Source organism: Pecten maximus, chromosome 6 (genome assembly GCF_902652985.1).
Source record: "Pecten maximus chromosome 6, xPecMax1.1, whole genome shotgun sequence".
Classification (NCBI taxonomy): Eukaryota; Metazoa; Mollusca; class Bivalvia; order Pectinida; family Pectinidae; genus Pecten; species Pecten maximus.
The window spans coordinates 6,671,181-6,693,749 of NC_047020.1; the positions used below are offsets into that span (position 1 = coordinate 6,671,181).

Below are 22,569 nucleotides of genomic sequence, written 5' to 3' on the forward strand. Positions count from 1 at the left end.
GTTTGCCCCTGGGGAGGGGAGTAAACTTTACTATAGTTTATATAGGGAAATCACATTTTTGACTATTATTTGTTGGATTTGTATTGGAATTCATTCTAACTTGTATCAAATTATCAGCATGGGATGACACTTTGATGGTATGTACATGTTGGCCCTAGTTGACCCCTAGGGGCTGATGGGCGGGGCCAGAAAGGGTCAAATTGACTAAAATTTCAAAAATCTTCTTCTCTACTCTCAGATATGGTAGAATCAAATACTCTACATAGATGGAAGGATCTTAAGGTGCTTTACCAAAATTGTGAATTTCATGACCCTAGGGTCTCATGTTTGCCCCTGGGGAGGGGGTAAACTTTACTATAGTTTATATAGGGAAATCACATTTTTGACTATTATTTGTTGAATTTTTATTGGAATTCATTCTAACTTCGTTAACATTATCAGCTCCAGGGATGACAGTTTGATGGTATGTACATGTTGGCCCTGACTGACCCCCAGGGGCTGATGGGCGGGGCCAAAAAGGGTCAAATTAACAGAAATTTTAAAAATCTTCTTCTTACAGCCCAAATAAGGTAGAATTAAATACTCTTCACAGATCGAAGGGTCTTAAGGTGCTTTACCATAATTGTGAATTTCCTAGCCCTGGGGTCTTGCGTTTGCCCCATGGGAGGGGATAAACTTTACTATAGTTATAGGGAAATCACATTTTTGACTATCATTTGTTTTATTTGTTTTGAAATTCATTCTTTCATTCAAATTTACTGAAATATTTCAAAAATCAGGTGACTGTTAAGGCCCATGGGCCTCTTGTTATTTTCAAAATATGGAAAATTATACCAGGGTATTTCATGACAAAAACTCAAATGTGCTGGTGTGAACATATTGGTATTGTATTTTAAATACAGATCATTACTTTGTACAATGTTCACAACATTAAACATGAATGTTTCCAAAATAGAACCTTATTTATATCTGTTGTAATGATACTGATGTTTGAAATGTTCTTCTTGTAGAGAGTGATTCCTCTAGCTCTGTATATGTCTGTTGTAATGATACTGATGTTTGAAATGTTCTTCTTGTAGACGGTGATTCCTCTAGCTCTGTATGTATCTGTTGAATTGGTGAAGCTTGGACAGGTCTTCTTCATCAACAATGACTTACGTATGTACTATGCACCTATGGACAAGAGGGTTGAGTGTCGTGCCCTCAACATTACTGAGGACCTGGGGCAAGTCGAGTACATCTTCTCAGACAAAACAGGCACACTCACTGAAAATCAGATGGAATTCAAAAGTTGTACAATCAATGGCAAGGATTATCCACATGCTCCTGGTGAGTTCTGTTGACATCCCATAATTTCCTGCATCTCAGACTGATAATGTACTGGATTTTATCATTAATTGCTCTGTTTTATTTTTGAAAAAAACTTTCAGCAGTTTATCTAGTTATTTTTTAGATCTTGCTGAATGGTAGCATTTCAGATCCTGATATATGTTTCAGTGCTTCAGTTTAAGTAGGAAGTGATATTGTTTAGCAGTTAGGGTCAATAAGTTAAATATCATCCACATCCTTAATTTAAGGAAGTTCTTAAATGATACTTGATTATGTAGGAAACTGATGTACACCAGTTAGTAAACATAATCTGGGCTAAGTCTGGAAACATTTCAGTAACCTGTAACCAAGTCAGTCATATAATGGAGCATGCCATAACAATAAATAGATATCGGAGGGAGTCAGGGTTGGTGTCCTTTATTAGTAATGGAGTCAGCTCTATTGTAGGAGTATGTCCTTTATTAGTAATGGAGTCAGCTCTATTGTAGGAGTATGTCCTTTATTAGTAATGGAGTCAGCTCTATTGTAGGAGTATGTCCTTTATTAGTAATGGAGTCAGCTCTATTGTAGGAGTATGTCTTTTATTAGTAATGGAGGTAGCTCTATTGTAGGAGTATACAATCGTAGGTTTTAGTAGAAATTGTTGGCTTAACTACCTCAAAGTTAACATGTGCAAACATGCTTTAATTTTGTATACAAAAATGCCCTTCAACCTGAATCAGTAGCACACATTTATCATCTAATTACATATAATAACACATTGTCTGTCATGAAACTGTTGTCATCGCTTACAGATTTAGATTTGATTGTTGTGACACTATACAGTATATAACCTGTGTGTGACATGTTAAACATTAAAGTTTACATTGTGGCCATTTCTATACAGAATCCGAGGATGACATGAGTGAGACGGGCAGCAGGTTTTCCTTGGCCAGTAGGTCCAGCACAGTAAGTGTCCACACAATCTCAACAGATCTCACCACCAGGTTATGTTAACCTCTTCTTCCTGTGTTGTTAAATCATTTAATGTTAATTAATCTATCGAAACACAACTTACCCAAGAACACAGTACTACAAAAATGAATGTGAAAACAACATGAATGTTATGACACATTTAGATGAAACATATCTTTATTGATGCGTTTTTATCAAGAAACAATATTCCAACATGCATCAACGCAGCTCGCGTAAGTTAGTAATGGGTATGTAGAAAAGGAATGGAAGACGGTTGCTTAAATCTGTATATTGTTCCGATGTTGTTTTTTTTTCATAAAATTTTTGTGTGTTTAATTTTGGCTAATTCACCCCAGGCACCAACTATCCCAAAGTGAAGTGTTTCTATTTCCAGCTATACTGTATGTCTGGTGATTTGATTTAGAATCGTGGACTTCCTGCTGATGGATACTACTCTTGTTCTGTGATTGAGATCTATAGAGCGATATCCTTCCAGCAGGAAGTCAGAGATTTAAACTCATATCATGGAAACTTTATTTTAACTGCTGGATTTATGATAGCTGCTGAAAACTTGAAAGATAGATTAAAATAAAAGTAAAACTAAATATTTTAATTGTCTTTGTTACGGTTACCTGATTAATGTTTTTTGTGTAGGTGCCCCCATCAATGGTATCCTCGGTAGGTAAAATTCTTGGGCTGTTTGGACCTGGAATCCAAACTCTTTAGTTTCTCTAGATATACGAACTCTTTAACTGAGGGTTGTATTACTCAATCTTACTATACTCACAACCAATTTACCTAATTCATTTCCTGAATGCACATAACCACCTGTATAATCTCTATCACAATCATGCCTGTTTGAAGAGATTACATATACAGTACTCAGAGTTTAACCAGGAGAAATTTAAAGTACATTTATTACATGTATGATAAGTTATTTTTCAGGCGATGACCAGATCATTATTTCAAAGATGAATCATCAATGATTTAACATAGAAACACCTTTTCTGCATCAGTATCAACTCCTATTTTTAAATACGTAATATCGTTGCATTAATTAAAACTTCACAAACATCTATGTATTAAGAAATTGTACTGGACATATTGTTAGAGGAGGACATTGACCTTTCATTTGTGTCATACAGGCACATTTTGGAGGAGAAGGTTTTCACCTTGTAAGTTTGATCTGTACTTGATCGGCTTTTGTTAGATTGAAGCTTGTTGTTTGTTGTATAACCACAGCTGTATGATAAACACATGTAATATGTAATAGCATTATATAGGGTCATAAATCATTGTTTTACCCCTACATTACCATAACTCATTGTTTTACCCCTACATTACCCTGAATCATTGTTTTACCCCTACATTACCCTAAATCACTGTTTTACCCCTACATTACCCTAAATCATTGTTTTACCCCTACATTACTCTAAATCATTGTTTTACCCTACATTACTCTAAATCATTGTTTTACCCCTACACTACCATAAATCATTGTTTTACCCTACATTACTCCTAAATCATTTTTTAAAACCCCTAAAAAAAACTCTAAATCATTGTTTTACCCTAATTATCTAAACATTTTTTTAACCCCTCATACCCAAAATCATTGTTTTCCCCCCACTTTAAATAAAAAAACCCTTTTTTTCCCCCTACACCCAAAACCCTTTCCCCTACATTACTCAAACATTGTTTTCCCCCTACACTACCATAATCGTTTTTACCCCTCATTCCCCTAAAATTGTTTTACCCCAAATTTACTCTAAATATTTTTTCCCCAAAATTACTCAAAATCATGTTTTAAAAAACCCCTACATTACTTAATCATTTTTTTTTTAAACCCCTCCATTACCCTAAATCATTGTTTTACCCCTACATTACTCTAAATCATTGTTTTACCCCTCCATTACCCTAAATCATTGTTTTACCCCTACATTACTCTAAATCATTGTTTTACCCCCTACATTACCCTAAATCATTGTTTTACCCCTACATTACCCTAAATCATTGTTTTACCCCTACATTACCCTAAATCATTGTTTTACCCCTACATTACCCTGAATCATTGTGTTACCCCTACATTACCCTAAATCATTGTTTTACCCCTACATTACCCTGAATCATTGTTTTACCCCTACATTACCCTAAATCATTGTTTTACCCCCTACATTACCCTGAATCATTGTGTTACCCCTACATTACCCTAAATCACTGTTTTACCCCTACATTACCATAACTCATTGTTTTACCCCTACATTACCCTAAATCATTGTTTTACCCCTACATTACCCTAAATCACTGTTTTACCCCTACATTACCCTAAATCACTGTTTTACCCCTACATTACCATAACTCATTGTTTTACCCCTACATTACCCTAAATCATTGTTTTACCCCCTACATTACCTCTAAATCATTGTTTTACCCCTACATTACCCTAAATCATTGTTTTACCCCTACATTACCCTAAATCATTATTTTACCCCTCCATTACCCTAAATCATTGTTTTACCCCTATGCTACCCTAACTCATTGTTTTACCCCTACATTACCCTAAATCATTGTTTTACCCCTACATTACTCTAAATCATTGTTTTACCCCCTACATTACTCTAAATCTTTGTTTTACCCCTACATTACCCTAAATCATTGTTTTACCCCTACATTACCCTAAATCATTATTTTACCCCTCCATTACCCTAAATCATTGTTTTACCCCTACGCTACCCTAAATCATTGTATTACCCCTACATTACCCTAAATCATTGTTTTACCCCTACATTACCCTAAATCTTTGTTTTACTGCTGTATTTTCATAACTTATTGTTTTAACCCTAACAAAGTGTATTATTAATCAATTAATCCAACCAAGACATCCCTCAAATCTGTTTTATTTATACTAGGTAGTGTAGCTAATTAACAGTACCTTTCTGGACAGCTTGTACCAACAGATAAATTAATCACCAGATACCTGTACAGGATCTATACTAATTAAATATGTATCAACTGATGGTCAGTTACCTGAGCATGTAGCTGACCGGTAATGTTTTCACAGCTGGCTTTATTTGCTGACTCAGCATCAATTTGTGGTCTGTAAAGACAGGGGTTAAACAGACAGGTATAGCAGATAACAATAGATATGATGTCACATGAGATGTTTGTTTGAGATATGAAAGAAAATGTATTTGTCTCACTACGATGCAGGAATATGCAGTACTATGTTCTTAAATAGAAAATGCAGGTTTTTTGCTAATTCAATTTTCGGTACCAATTTAATTTATAATGCAAATTGCTCATCACTTGTAATTGTAATTATGTATCTATTATGTTATTGTTAATATGGTACCTGGGCAAGCTTGAGGTTTTCCACAATATTCTGATTAACAAATGTGTGGAGGAGTAGATTGAAGTGTCTGTACTCGAACGTTGGTAACTTATTAACTATGTGTGGTTCCTCATCACTTCTCGTTTAACACATTGGCTTTTCTGAAATGCTAATGTGATCATTCTGAAAAAAGTGTTATATATCAGATCAATATTAAACAAATAAATGTGTCTTATTGTTTATAAACATAGGATCCCAGTAATGATTAGCTCTATCTGAAATATGATTTAGGTCACCTTAAACAAAGTCTCAAGTGACCTATTCTAATCGCCTTTTGTCAGTCGTCATCCATCATTCAATATGCTTTTGTAAAAAAATTTACATTTTCAACTTCTCAGATATCCCTAAACCAATTTCAGTGAAATTTTGCAAAATAATTCAATGGTCAAAGGTCAACCAAAATTGTGAATTATATGGTCCCCACCTACAGGGGTCTGAGGGGCACGGCACGGCAAAGAGGACTCACATTGACTTATATTTCAAAAATCTTCTTCTCAAATAAGATAGAATCAATACTTCTCATAGATGGAAGGGCCTCAAGTAGCTTTACCAAAATAGTGAATTCCATGACCCTGGGGTCTCACATTTCCCCTAAACTATAGTTTATATAGGGAAATCACAGTTTTTATTTTTATACTGTAATTATCAGTATTGATGGCAGTTTGATGGTATGTACATACTGGCCCTGATTGATCCCCAGGAGCAGATGGGAGGGGCCTTAAAGGGTCAAATTGACTGTAACAATTTCAGAACTCAGGTGACTGTTAAGGCCAATGGGCCTCTTGTTCAGTGACTGTTAAGGCCAATGGGTCTCTTGTTCAATATAAAAGGACAGACTTTTACATACCGACTCCCCATAAAAATGCCATTAAAGAAATCAATTAAACGAACTTTAAATGTAGAAGTTGGTATTTTATCTTATTTAAAAATCTATTCAGTTGCTGCTTATATTGAGTAATTAGAATATCAAAATGAAAATCTGCCATATTCTCTATCACCACTGGAGTGATAACTTCACTGTCAAGGTCGTCTGTATCCTGGTTGCCTTTAACACACTTGGACCATCATGTTTGTAACAGCAGGAAAAGATATTTGGCTAGGATCCAATGGCTACTTGTTTATACAAATATAGGTAGATCCTGCTCTAAACAAAATTTATAATCAATGATTTGTCTGATATATCCCATGATTCCATTTCATTTCAACAAATTTTATTATACAAGATGTTATATGATTCCATCGTAGATCTAGTTAACTTATCAGTTTGATTTGTTATAAATAAGTCTCTAGGTATCCCATGATTCCATGGTAGATCTAGTTAACTTATCAGTTTGATTTGTTACAAACAAGTCTGTAGATATCCCATGATCCCATAGTGTATCTAGTTACCTAGGTAACTTAAACGTTGAATTTGTTACAAACCAAAAATTGTTATAAATATATTGTATACCTGTACAGTATCTTTAGTCTAGATATCCCATGATTACTTAAGTCTAATTGATTCTGCACATTTTTTCCCTTCAGGACATATACTAGCTTGAGTGAAATTGTCATTCAGAAGACTTTGTGATTAATGTGAATTCCAGAACAATGTAAGATAAGGTTAAAAAGTGAATTGTTATGTCCACTGGTTCCTTGTCTAACATAGGGATTGTCTCAATGTACAAGTGACTTGTGTCAGATATACTGGCCTTAGTGTTACCTTACATGTTGTAATCGACGACCTAGACTTTACCATGCTCTGATGTGACATTATATTACCAGGTGCTGGAAAACCTGAGTTTGGAGCCGGACCTTCAGAGGGAACTGTCTAAGATGTGTATGCGCAGCCTGAACAGTGTGGACCTGACCCTTCCTGAAACACCACCGGTCATCAAATTAGAAAACACCAAAATTATCCAGGAGTTCTTCCTGCTTATGGCAATCTGCAACACAGTTGTTGTGTCGACACATGCCCACGAGGACTTGGTGAGCTATCCATCAGTATAACAATGAACAGTAGGGGGGGGGGGGGGGGGGGGGCGTAGAGAAAGTATTACTTGTTGTACACTGTTTCTAGGAAGTGTGCTTACTTGTAAGTGTTTTCATCAGCAATCTTTGGTTGATATATCATGAGTTTGACTGTAAGTCTGAATAAACCAAAGCAGTTGGCCGCTATGCTATAATATTGCATGCTGTAAGAGGTGCTTTATGTCCTATCTACAAATTGATTTTCCTCATGTTGTAAATAACGCAACAATAATGAATTATGTTTTTCTTCCTTTTGTAGATGGATGAAAGTGGAATAATTCATGACCCACATCAACAAAAGCATGATAAAGAAAAACAAAAGATGAATGATTTCTACAAAAAGCTTCCAGAGCCCTCGACAAAGAAATCAAGCCTGTCTCCCCTTGGTCAGGAGAGCTCAACTCCCAAATCGTTGGCCCTTCCTCCAATCTCTGGCACAGCTGACTTCCAAAACAGAGAGCTGTTGTACAATCGATATGACAGCTCTAGTCCAGCCCTGACCCCATCAGAAGGTAGTATCGCAGGGTCATCCTTTCATGTCAGACATGTCCCAGAGGACACAGTATGAAGCTGAGAGTCCAGATGAGTTAGCTCTTGTTAAGGCGTCATGTACCTATGGCTGCTGTCTCCTAAAGCGATCACCAGATAAAGTCACAGTTTGGCTTCCAGGTAGGGACTCATTTGATTACGATTACATGAAGTATAACCATTTCTTGTCAGGTAGGGACTCATTTGTATAGACTTACCTGAGGCACTGGCATTTCTTGTCAGGTAGGGACTCATTTGTATAGACTTACCTGAGGCACAGACATTTCTTGTCAGGTAGGGACTCATTTGTATAGACTTACCTGAGGCACTGGCATTTCTCCTCAGGTAGGGACTCATTTGTATAGACTTACCTGAGGCACAGGCATTTCTTGTCAGGTAGGGACTCATTTGTATAGACTTACCTGAGGCACTGGCATTTCTTGTCAGGTAGGGACTCATTTGTATAGACTTACCTGAGGCACTGGCATTTCTTGTCAGGTAGGGACTCATTTGTATAGACTTACCTGAGGCACTGGCATTTCTCCTCAGGTAGGGACTCATTTGTATAGACTTACCTGAGGCACTGGCATTTCTTGTCAGGTAGGGACTCATTTGTATAGACTTACCTGAGGCACTGGCATTTCTCCTCAGGTAGGGACTCATTTGTATAGACTTACCTGAGGCACTGGCATTTCTTGTCAGGTAGGGACTCATTTGTATAGACTTACCTGAGGCACTGGCATTTCTTGTCAGGTAGGGACTCATTTGTATAGACTTACCTGAGTCACTGGCATTTCTCCTCAGGTAGGGACTCATTTGTATAGACTTACCTGAGTCACTGGCATTTCTTGTCAGGTAGGGACTCATTTGTATAGACTTACCTGAGTCACTGGCATTTCTTGTCAGGTAGGGACTCATTTGTATAGACTTACCTGAGTCACTGGCATTTCTTGTCAGGTAGGGACTCATTTGTATAGACTTACCTGAGGCACTGGCATTTCTTGTCAGGTAGGGACTCATTTGTATAGACTTACCTGAGGCACTGGCATTTCTCCTCAGGTAGGGACTCATTTGTATAGACTTACCTGAGGCACTGGCATTTCTTGTCAGGTAGGGACTCATTTGTATAGACTTACCTGAGGCACTGGCATTTCTTGTCAGGTAGGGACTCATTTGTATAGACTTACCTGAGGCACTGGCATTTCTCCTCAGGTAGGGACTCATTTGTATAGACTTACCTGAGGCACTGGCATTTCTTGTCAGGTAGGGACTCATTTGTATAGACTTACCTGAGGCACTGGCATTTCTCCTCAGGTAGGGACTCATTTGTATAGACTTACCTGAGGCACTGGCATTTCTTGTCAGGTAGGGACTCATTTGTATAGACTTACCTGAGGCACAGGCATTTCTTGTCAGGTAGGGACTCATTTGTATAGACTTACCTGAGGCACTGGCATTTCTCCTCAGGTAGGGACTCATTTGTATAGACTTACCTGAGGCACTGGCATTTCTTGTCAGGTAGGGACTCATTTGTATAGACTTACCTGAGGCACTGGCATTTCTCCTCAGGTAGGGACTCATTTGTATAGACTTACCTGAGGCACTGGCATTTCTTGTCAGGTAGGGACATATTTGTATAGACTTACCTGAGGCACTGGCATTTCTTGTCAGGTAGGGACTCATTTGTATAGACTTACCTGAGGCACTGGCATTTCTTGTCAGGTAGGGACTCATTTGTATAGACTTACCTGAGGCACAGGCATTTCTTGTCAGGTAGGGACTCATTTGTATAGACTTACCTGAGGCACAGGCATTTCTTGTCAGGTAGGGACTCATTTGTATAGACTTACCTGAGGCACAGGCATTTCTTGTCAGGTAGGGACTCATTTGTATAGACTTACCTGAGGCACAGGCATTTCTTGTCAGGTAGGGACTTATTTGTATAGACTTACCTGAGGCACAGGCATTTCTTGTCAGGTAGGGACTTATTTGTATACAATTACTTGAAGTATATCCATTTCTCTCAGGTAGGGACTTATTTGTATACAATTACTTGAAGTATATCCATTTCTCTCAGGTAGGGACTTATTTGTATACAATTACTTGAAGTATATCCATTTCTTGTCAGGTAGGGACTCATTTGCATAGACTTACCTGAGGCACAGGCGTCTGCTTCTGGTTAGTATTAATAGAAAAAAGATTATCCCTTACTCCTACTATATCAAGCTAATCCCCCCCGCCCCTCTTGCCAACTTTTCAAGTGTTACACCTTGCTTATATAGTAAGAGTAGAGGCTAGTATGTTTTTTCTATTAATACTAACCAGAAGCAGACGCCTATGTCTGAGGTATAGCCGTTTCGTTGTTGAGGACAATTTAAATTTATATACAGGAAGGTCATACAAGATGTCATAAACGTGTGTCTCTCAGTGTTGGATATATATATATATATGGAGGGTAAGAAAAGGCTGAAGGAACATAATTCTTAGACTGATTAATGGTATTAGGCCAGAGTTCATTTTTTCTCAATTTTGTTGAAATGTTAAAATACATGTATTTAATATATTATGAGGTTCAAATATAGAATGGCATTGTTGACCTCAGCTTTAAACTGCAGCGACATCTTTGACATCCCTGAAAGAAATTTTCCATGTTATTGTACATGTGGACATATATGTTTTGACCTTTTGTCTGACAGCTGAAGGTGAGGTGGAGTTTGAGATGTTGGATATGCTGACCTTTGACTCAACACGAAAGAGAATGTCTGTGATTGTACGTAATCCGGTCAACGGTGAAATCATCCTGTACACCAAAGGGGCTGACTCACAGGTTCTCAGCGTGCTTCATAAGAAATACAAACGTATGTGATACTGAATATAAAGAAATACATAAACATTGTAATACAGTTGTACCTTGTTATACTGCCACCTTTTGTCCCGTGCTAATTTTGGTGGTATGATTATGAAGAGGTGAATGGTTGTTCTTCTCTTTCCCTGTTTACCCTTATCGATATCTGATAATGACATTCCATCATGGCAAGTTTTAGACATTGTTGATGTGACATGATGTGTGTGTCAATGTGACCTCATTGTACTGTTGCTGTAATATCATGCAACTGTTGAGAATGTACAAAGAAGAAGCTACGAAATTTTACACCAATAAAATTGTTGATAATCATGTCCAGGGTTAGACAAATAGAGATCTAGTGTATTTATTATAAGCAGTGCCATAGAGAAAATGTGGTGAGAAGGATAATTTCTACCACTACATATCAACCTTGGTTTACAGAGGACCCAGCACTGAAGGACATGGTACGCAAAACTGAGGACCATATATTAGCGTATGCTGTCCGGGGACTGAGAACACTCTGTATGGCCAAAAAGGTGGGTGATGACATATTTCTACACCTTATGAGTTAAATACCCTTGTCACAGTGATTTAAGCATTCTTATCCCATGCTTGTATAACAGCTCGGTTTTAGCCATCAACCTTATGAATTTCAACATTAGTTTCTTAATACTGCTGATAGACAGAAAAAAAGTTATTTGTGATCTCAGGGATGAAAATATTTACAGTGACATAGAAAATGTCTGTCTCTAAACTTAATTGTGTACTTATATTTTGAGATATTTTTCAAAATTTAAGATATTACTGAATTAAAAATTAAATCTGTAGTATTCACTATTTTTTATGATTGTATAACTGATGTAGCATCAAACGTCATATCACCCAGTATCTATATTGACAGACCATCACCCAGTATCTTTATTGACAGACCATCGCCCAGTGTCTATATTGACAGATCATCACCTAGTATCTATATTGACAGATCATCACCCAGTATCTATATTGACAGACCATCACCCAGTATCTATATTGACAGATCATCGGTGCCCAGTATCTATATTGACATATCATCACCCAGTATCTATATTGACAGATCATCGGTGCCCAGTATCTATATTGACAGATCATCACCCAGTATCTATATTGACAGATCATCGCCCAGTATCTTTATTGACAGATCATCACCCAGTATCTATATTGACAGACCATCACCCAGTATCTATATTGACAGATCATCGCCCAGTATGTATATTGACAGATCATCACCCAGTATCTTTATTGACAGACCATCACCCAGTATCTATATTGACAGACCATCACACAGTATCTATATTGACAGATCATCACCCAGTATGTATATTGACAGATCATCGCCCAGTATCTTTATTGACAGATCATCACCCAGTATCTATATTGACAGACCATCACACAGTATCTATATTGACAGACCATCACCCAGTATGTATATTGACAGATCATCACCCAGTATCTATATTGACAGATCATCACCCAGTATCTATATTGACAGATCATCACCCAGTATCTATATTGACAGACCATCACCCAGTATCTATATTGACAGATCATCGCCCAGTATGTATATTGACAGACCATCACCCAGTGTGTATATTGACAGATCATCGCCCAGTGTCTATATTGACAGATCATCACCCAGTATCTATATTGACAGATCATCACCCAGTATCTATATTGACAGATCATCACCCAGTATCTATATTGACAGATCATCGCTCAGTATCTATATTGACAGATCATCACCCAGTATGTATATTGACAGACCATCACCCAGTATGTATATTGACAGACCATCACCCAGTATCTATATTGACAGATCATCACCCAGTATCTATATTGACAGACCATCACCAAGTATCTATATTGACAGACCATCACCCAGTATGTATATTGACAGATCATCACCCAGTATCTATATTGACAGATCATCACCCAGTCTCTATATTGACAGATCATCACCCAGTATCTATATTGACAGATCATCACCCAGTATCTATATTGACAGATCATCACCCAGTATCTATATTGACAGACCATCACACAGTATCTATATTGACAGATCATCACCCAGTATGTATATTGACAGATCATCGCCCAGTATCTTTATTGACAGATCATCACCCAGTATCTATATTGACAGACCATCACACAGTATCTATATTGACAGACCATCACCCAGTATGTATATTGACAGATCATCACCCAGTATCTATAACCCAGTATCTATATTGACAGATCATCACCCAGTATCTATATTGACAGACCATCACCCAGTATCTATATTGACAGATCATCGCCCAGTATGTATATTGACAGACCATCACCCAGTGTGTATATTGACAGATCATCGCCCAGTGTCTATATTGACAGATCATCACCCAGTATCTATATTGACAGATCATCACCCAGTATCTATATTGACAGATCATCACCCAGTATCTATATTGACAGATCATCGCTCAGTATCTATATTGACAGATCATCACCCAGTATGTATATTGACAGACCATCACCCAGTATGTATATTGACAGACCATCACCCAGTATCTATATTGACAGATCATCACCCAGTATCTATATTGACAGACCATCACCCAGTATCTATATTGACAGATCATCACCCAGTATGTATATTGACAGATCATCACCCAGTGTCTATATTGACAGATCATCGCCCAGTATCTTTATTGACAGATCATCACCCAGTATGTATATTGACAGACCATCACCCAGTATCTATATTGACAGACCATTGTCCCAGTATCTATATTGACAGATCATCACCCAGTATCTATATTGACAGACCATCACCCAGTATCTATATTGACAGATCATCACCCAGTATCTATATTGACAGACCATCGCCCAGTATCTATATTGACAGACCATCACCCAGTATGTATATTGACAGATCATCACCCAGTATCTATATTGACAGATCATCACCCAGTCTCTATATTGACAGATCATCACCCAGTATCTATATTGACAGATCATCACCCAGTATCTATATTGACAGATCATCACCCAGTATCTATATTGACAGATCATCGCCCAGTATCTATATTGACAGACCATCACCCAGTATCTATATTAACAGACTATCACCGGGTATCTATATTGACAGACCATCACCCAGTATCTATATTGACAGATCATCACCCAGTATCTATATTGATAGATCATCACCCAGTATCTATATTGACAGACCATCGCCCAGTATCTATATTGACAGACCATCACCCAGTATCTATATTGACAGATCATCTCCCAGTATGTATATTGACAGACCATCACCCAGTATCTATATTGACAGACCATCACCCAGTATCTATATTGATAGATCATCACCCAGTGTCTATATTGACAGACCATCACCCAGTATCTGTATTAATTGACAATCTTTGAATTTTATTTCAGGTTCTAGATTTAGACTACTACAAGAATTGGCGTGTCCGGTTTAAGGAGGCTGATGCCTCTTTAGAAAATAGAGAAGAACTGCTCATTGATGTGGCCTGTGAAATAGAACAAGATCTGGATCTACTAGGTAAGTACATGGCTGTAGAGATCGCACTCTTAGTTCATTTGTCCTTTGATTTCCAGGTTGTGGCAGAAGAGTTAGAAGTGCTAACTACAGCTTTTAACTTGTAACCTTTTGTAAAATGTCTATATTGTACTCCTGAATAAATATACTTTTATGCTGTATTGTTAATAAATTAATGCGAAACATATGAACAGTTAAAATGATTTTGTGTTTGACTTCAGGAGCCACCGGGATAGAAGATAAGCTTCAAGATGAAGTACCAGAAACGATCTCCAAGCTACGGCGAGCTGGTATCAAAGTGTGGGTACTTACTGGGGACAAACAGGAGACAGCCATCCAGATAGCCTACTCCAGCCAACTGTTTGATACTAACATGCATATTATGGTGCTGAACGGCAAAGATAAGGTCAGTGTCTGGTATTGTTAAGGACCAAGTGAAAATCGGCTCATCCTTCTACTTGGACTTAAAAATTTCACAGATATGTAATCCAGTCTCATATTTTGTACAATACTTATTATCATAATTATCCTGTCAAAAGAAGCATAAAAGCTTTGAAATCAATATATTTTAGAATTTACTAAGATGACGATGTGATGTTTTTTGTCATAGGAGACTACGAAGGACTTACTAGAGGAACATATTACACAGATAAATCGTAACAAAGAGACTAGTCAGGGGGAGGGCAAACCCAAGAAGGAATACGCCCTCGTCATTGATGGACATACCATGGCATATGCTCTCGACAAAATCATTGGAAGCCACATTCCTAAAGTTAACCGTCCGGTGTAAATCAGTTGTTTGCTGTAGGTCCACACCCATACAGAAGGTATGTATTGGTAGTACAGTCCAGGCTTAAGGGAGAAGGTTTGGGGAGTAAGTGAGAAAGTGGGTATTGGTAGTACAGTCCAGACTTAAGGGAGAAGGTTTGGGGAGTAAGTGAGAAAGTGGGTATTGGTAGTACAGTCCAGACTTAAGGGAGAAGGTTTGGGGAGTAAGTGAGAAGGTATGTATTGGTAGTACAGTCCAGGATTAAGGGAGAAGGTTTGGGGAGTAAGTGAGAAGGTATGTATTGGTAGTACAGTCCAGGATTAAGGGAGAAGGTTTGGGGAGTAAGTGAGAAAGTGGGTATTGGTAGTACAGTCCAGACTTAAAGGAGAAGGTTTGGGGAGTAAGTGAGAAAGTGGGTATTGGTAGTACAGTCCAGGCTTAAGGGAGAAGGTTTGGGGAGTAAGTGAGAAAGTGGGTATTGGTAGTACAGTCCAGGCTTAAGGGAGAAGGTTTGGAGAGTAAGTGAGAAAGTGGGTATTGGTAGTACAGTCCAGGCTTAAGGGAGAAGGTTTGGGGAGTAAGTGAGAAAGTGGGTATTGGTAGTACAGTCCAGGCTTAAGGGAGAAGGTTTGGGGAGTAAGTGAGAAGGTATGTATTGGTAGTACAGTCCAGGCCTAAGGGAGAAGGTTTGGAGAGTTAGTGAGAAGGTATGTATTGGTAGTACAGTCCAGGCTTAAGGGAGAAGGTTTGGAGAGTAAGTGAGAAGGTAGGTATTGGTAGTACAGTCCAGGCTTCAATGAGAAGGTTTGGAGAGTTAGTGAAAAGGTATGTATTGGTGGAGAGACAGTTTATCATATACATATCTGCAAAGTGAGAAATTGAAATTATGTGTCATTGTTAGTGTGGTGAACCTGAGGTTAGGATAGCTGATAGAACGTATTGACTGTGACTGATACATGGAGATCTGTTATGATATCTTTGGTCTATTTTACAGGGCATGGTTGTGATATCTTTGGTCTATTTTACAGGGCATGGTTGTGAAGCTAGTACGTGATCATCTCAAGAAGTTGACTTTAGCTATAGGTATGTATTATAGTTTTTCTGTTTCATCTGCAAATATTGAAGAAATGGCAGGCTCATCTGCAGTTTTGTACAAAAAAAAAAATTTGTCACCTGTTCTGACAGAATAAAAACAGAGTAAGTGACATACACTGTACCATTTAACTTGTGAGTAGAAAATTATGATAAATGTTTGTAAATTTTCAGGTGATGGGGCCAATGATGTCAGTATGATACACGTAGCAGATATTGGTGTTGGTTTGGCGGGTCAGGAGGGCATGCAGGCTGTGATGGCATCAGACTATGCCATTTGTCGATTCCGCCATCTCCAGGATCTACTGTTGGTGCACGGCCACTGGTGTTACAGTCGTCTGGCCCGCTTCTCATCTATCATGTTCTACAAGAGTTTGGTAGGTAAACAACAGTGGTACTTACTGTTGGTGATGTACAAAGTGTTGTTGGTGTACACAGTGTTACTGATGTACACACCGTTGTTGGTGTCGTATAACATTGATATATTTATTTATACAAGGATAATTATTGTTAATCAGACATATCATGGATCCTAGCCATTAGACAGCTTCACTTTTCGGTAGTTTTTTTTACAATGTAATGTTTTATACTCATGATTTGTTTGGTATTGTACAGCTTCGGTATCTATGTATAAATCTGTTTGTTGTGTTTTTTGTATTATAGATCCTGATTTTTGTACTGTACTGGTACCAATTCGACAGTGCCTTTTCCGGCTCACTACAATTTGACAGTTTATTCACCATGCTCAAACATGTATTGTTCACCGCCCTTCCCCCAATAGTCAATGCTGTCATGGACAAGGACGTGTCTGCGGAAACATTGCTCAGCAAACCAGAGCTGTATAAATTTGGGCCACAGGACAAGGTAGGGAGCAGCACCTCATCACTGCAATTGTGTCTAAAAGTAATAGAATTTATTGTTCTGTTCATCAGATGTACCCCTGGAACGTGTCATGGCAAAGTTGAAGGCTCAGTCACCACCATATCGTGGATAAAGCAAAATATTAGTTTGATCCTTTGGTGTACCGTTAAATTGACTGGCTTTGAACTCGGTTGTCTTTTCACTGTGATGCGTAAGGATAGCGATTGGTCATGTTTTCTTGACATCAATTAAATAGCTAGATATTTGTCCTAGTGGCCAGGAATATCAAGTTATTGCCTTTGAACAAATAAAATTACTACACGGTACAAGATAGCTTTTACATTTTAGCCAGGCTTTCTTGTACACATTTGACCCTATCCAAAATTCTTTCTTTTTGTTTCTTGTTGTTTCTTTTGACATAACATAATTTATAAATCATGTATTGTATGGACTAATCCCACAATAGACATTCATCATCATTACAGTACATTCTATTCCCCTTGTAAATGTTTGTTTTTATTTACAGTTGTACACTCGGATGTCCTTCTTCATGGCCATGCTGGATGCCTTGTATCAAAGTGTTATCCTCTACTATGTCAGCTATCTGGTACGTACTTCCTCTGCTATTGATGTGCATCATCCGAAGCTTTACACATGATCATCTATTAACACAAAACCATCCATTAACACATGATCATCCATTAACACATGATCATCCATTAACACATGGTCATCCATTAACACATGACCATCAATTAACACAAGATCATCCATTAACACATAACCATCCATTAACACAAGACCATCCATTAATACAAGATCATCAATTAACAAATGATCATCCATTAACACATGACCATCCATTAATACAAGATCATCCAAACCTTAACACATGATCATCCATTAACACAAGATCATCCATTAACATAAGATCATACATTAATACATGATCATCAATTAACACATGATCATCCATTAATACAAGATCATCCATTAACAAATGATCATCCATTAACACATGACCATCCATTAATACAAGATCATCCAACCTTAACACATGATCATCCATTAACACAAGATCATCCATTAATACATGACCATCAATTAACACATGACCATCCATTAATACATGACCATCCATTAACACATGATCATCCATTGACACATGATCATCCAACGCTTAACACAAGATCATCCAAACATATATGTACAGTGGAACTTCGTTAACTCGAACTCGGAAAACTCGAATACCCCGCTTAACTCGAAGTACTTCGTCAGTCTCGGCCGAATTCTCTCTTTATCTTAGTAAAAAAAAACTCGGAAAACTCGAAAAACTCGGATAACACGAAGTGAAAATTTGGTCCCAACAATAAAAATCCTACATAAAATGGTCGAATAACTCGAAGTATCATGTTTGTGTCCAACAACGATCGGTTGTAAACGCCGACATTTTTTCAAGATCGAAATTCCGTTTGTATCGGCACTACAATTCTACCGATTATAGTACATGATTATAAATGATTCATAAATTCAGAAAAGAAATTGTCGGTGGAATCTTATAACAACAACTGTCGGTGATCAAAAGTACTGCTTTACTTACATCAGGTATTTTTCCTAAGGCGATCGCCGATAACAGTACACACGATAGTCAACAACTCATCTACCCGCTCGCTCAAGCGGAACTAATCTCTGACACACCGGTAGATCTACTCGGCTGATGTTTTTACAGGTGTAGAAATGAAACAGTCACCGGTGCCTATTAAATCTGTAAACTGCTGAAACAATAGCGTAATTACTGCCGAGGTGTTCAGAGTACGACTGTAATGTTTAGTGCTGTCTATTAAATCGGATAAAACGCCAACTCAGTAACAGTAACATTTTATACGCACATGCGCAGTACCAACTTCCTGTGCTAATACACATGGAAATGGCGTGGTTGTCGGTAAAACGTATGTTGGACTATCAAACAGTATTTTATATGTCCAATATAAGGCAATGGTTCTGTTACGTTTTACATATAATCTGTGTTAAATTTAAACGGTTATTTGATATAACATTAATAAATTGTTATTCGGTTGAATTCCATTTTATCGTTATTCCTTTTGCAAACATGACATGAACATCAGATTGTTATTGAAGTGACTAAGCGAAAGAAACTATAGAGACTGTATATCGGCAAAACTACACCAAACTACGAGTGACGGAACGAAATATTACATATACATTTATATGTATTGACCAGTCTTTACACCGAACTGATGAGCGACAGAGCGGAATTCTAATGATTATATAATGTTGACAAATATTGACCAAACTTTGCACCAAAAATGACAACTTGCTTAATTCGAACACTCGGATAACTCGAAGTTTTCTCGTGGTCCCGTCGACTTCGACTTAACGAAGTTCCACTGTATATTGTAGGCGTACCTGTATTTAGTATTGACGTGATGCTGTGTATATTGTAGGCGTACCTGTATTTAGTATTGACGTGATGCTGTATATATTGTAGGCGTACCTGTATTTAGTATTGACGTGATGCTGTGTACATGTATATTGTAGGCGTACCTGTATTTAGTATTGACGTGACGCTGTGTATATTGTAGGCGTACCTGTATATAGTATTGATGTGACGCTGTGTATATTGTAGGCATACCTGTATTTAGTATTGACGTGATGCTGTATATATTGTAGGCGTACCTGTAATTAGTATTGATGTGATACTGTATATATTGTAGGCGTACCTGTAATTAGTATTGACGTGACGCTGTATATATTGTAGGCGTACCTGTATTTAGTATTGATGTGACGCTGTGTATATTGTAGGCGTACCTGTATTTAGTATTGACGTGATACTGTATATATTGTAGGCGTACCTGTATTTAGTATTGACGTGATGCTGTATATATTGTAGGCGTACCTGTAATTAGTATTGATGTGAAACTGTATATATTGTCGGCGTACCTGTAATTAGTATTGACGTGATGCTGTGTATATTGTAGGCGTACCTGTAATTAGTATTGACGTGATGCTGTATATATTGTAGGCGTACCTGTAATTAGTATTGAGGTGATGCTGTATATATTGTAGGCGTACCTGTAATTAGTATTGACGTGATGCTGTATATATTGTAGGCGTACCTGTAATTAGTAGATGTGATGCTGTATATATAGTAGGCGTACCTGTAATTAGTATTGACGTGATGCTGTATATATTGTAGGCGTACCTGTAATTAGTATTGATGTGATACTGTATATATTGTAGGCGTACCTGTATTTAGTATTGACGTGATGCTGTATATATTGTAGGCGTACCTGTAATTAGTATTGATGTGATACTGTATATATTGTAGGCGTACCTGTATGAACCTGTTGGTGTCTGGGAGTTTGGTACTACCTCCTTCACAGCTCTTATTTTAACCTGCCTCCTCACCATGGCTATAGACACAGAATCATGGGTAAGTATTGTCTCACCATGGCTATAGACACAGAATCATGGGTAAGTATTGTCTCACTGTGGCTATAGACACAGAATCATGGGTAAGTATTGTCTCACCGTGGCTATAGATACAGAATCATGGGTAAGTATTGTCTCACCGTGGTTATAGACACAGAATCATGGGTATGTATTGTCTCACTGTGGCTATAGACACAGAATCATGGGTAAGTATTGTCTCACTGTGGCTATAGACACAGAATCATGGGTAAGTATTGTCTCACTGTGGCTAAAGACACAGAATCATGGGTAAGTATTGTCTCACTGTGGCTATAGACACAGAATCATGGGTAAGTTATGTCTCACCGTGGCTATAGACACAGAATCATGGGTAAGTATTGTCTCACCGTGGCTATAGATACAGAATCATGGGTAAGTATTGTCTTACGGTGGCTATAGACACAGAATCATGGGTAAGTATTGTCTCACTGTGGCTATAGATACAGAATCATGGGTAAGTATTGTCTCACCGTGGCTATAGACACAGAATCATTGGTAAGTATTGTCTCACTGTGGTTATAGACACAGAATCATGGGTAAGTATTGTCTCACCGTGGCTATATATACAGAATCATGGGTAAGTATTGTCTCACTGTGGCTATAGATACAGAATCATGGGTAAGTATTGTCTCACCTTGGCTATAGACACAGAATCATGGGTAAGTTATGTCTCACCATGGCAATAGATACAGAATCATGGGTAAGTATTGTCTTACGGTGGCTATAGACACAGAATCATGGGTAAGTTATGTCTCACCATGGCAATAGATACAGAATCATGGGCAAGTATTGTCTCACTGTGGCTATAGACACAGAATCATGGGTAAGTATTGTCTTACGGTGGCTATAGACACAGAATCATGGGCAAGTATTGTCTCACCGTGCACGTGGCTATAGACACAGAATCATGGGTAAGTATTGTCTCACTGTGGCTATAGACACAGAATCATGGGTAAGTATTGTCTCACCGTTGCTATATACACTCAATCTTAAGTATTTTACACTCTGAAGTAGATGGATAACTTTGATCTGTACAGATTTACTTTACGTTGTGTAGAGTCATTTTGAGACATTCTCCCACTGTTTGTGATATGAACACACATCCTGCCCCTTGTTGTGCCTGTTTTACATGTAAACTGATCTCTGCTTGTTTACAGGTGTGGCCACAGTGGTTGACTACAGTTTTCAGTTTCCTGGTGTTTTGGTTCTTCGCTATCCTGTCTAATGCCGTTTGGTTTACATTCGACCACCCGGCGAACCCGTACTGGGTGATGATACACACCATGACCAAACCCATCCACACCCTGGTCGTCCTCCTTTCCACAGTCCTAGCATTGCTGCCCAGGTAAGACACATGAGTTATCTCCCTTCTCCTGCATAAGGTCTATTGTTTCTTCTGCATTGTGAGTTTTGGGATAAAAACAAAATCATTTTAATTTCTATCTATCTTCAAAAGTGCAATATATCATATTTCTTTTGAGTAAGTTTTAGAATACTAAGCACAAGATGTAAGTTTTTGGTATCTGCTTTTGTAAATGAGTGAGGGGTTATATACTAATCACTTGACCGTTCATCCCTGCATGATTCTGTTCATTCTACATTAGATTTTGATGATCGTTTGTAAGGGTTAAATGTCAAGTGTTCCCAAGTAAATGTCGAGTGTTCCCAAGTAAATGTCGAGTGTTCCCAAGTAAATGTCGAGTGTTCCCAAGTAAATGTCA

General features: G+C 37.9%; 1 protein-coding gene across 1 annotated transcript in view; it reads left to right on the forward strand.

The window, feature by feature from the left end:
• LOC117328835 (probable phospholipid-transporting ATPase VA) overlaps positions 1–22,569 on the forward strand; it is a 59,287-nt gene that overhangs the window by 29,032 nt on the left and 7,686 nt on the right. Inside the window, 18 exon segments of the mRNA XM_033886407.1 lie at positions 1,080–1,329; positions 2,216–2,277; positions 2,938–2,961; positions 7,436–7,639; positions 7,941–8,213; positions 8,215–8,350; positions 10,906–11,067; positions 11,496–11,590; positions 14,511–14,637; positions 14,856–15,040; positions 15,245–15,376; positions 15,378–15,461; positions 16,432–16,486; positions 16,670–16,872; positions 17,159–17,359; positions 17,883–17,963; positions 20,706–20,810; positions 22,006–22,193. Of these exon segments, the coding sequence (XP_033742298.1) occupies positions 1,080–1,329; positions 2,216–2,277; positions 2,938–2,961; positions 7,436–7,639; positions 7,941–8,213; positions 8,215–8,350; positions 10,906–11,067; positions 11,496–11,590; positions 14,511–14,637; positions 14,856–15,040; positions 15,245–15,376; positions 15,378–15,461; positions 16,432–16,486; positions 16,670–16,872; positions 17,159–17,359; positions 17,883–17,963; positions 20,706–20,810; positions 22,006–22,193 (2,567 nt within the window).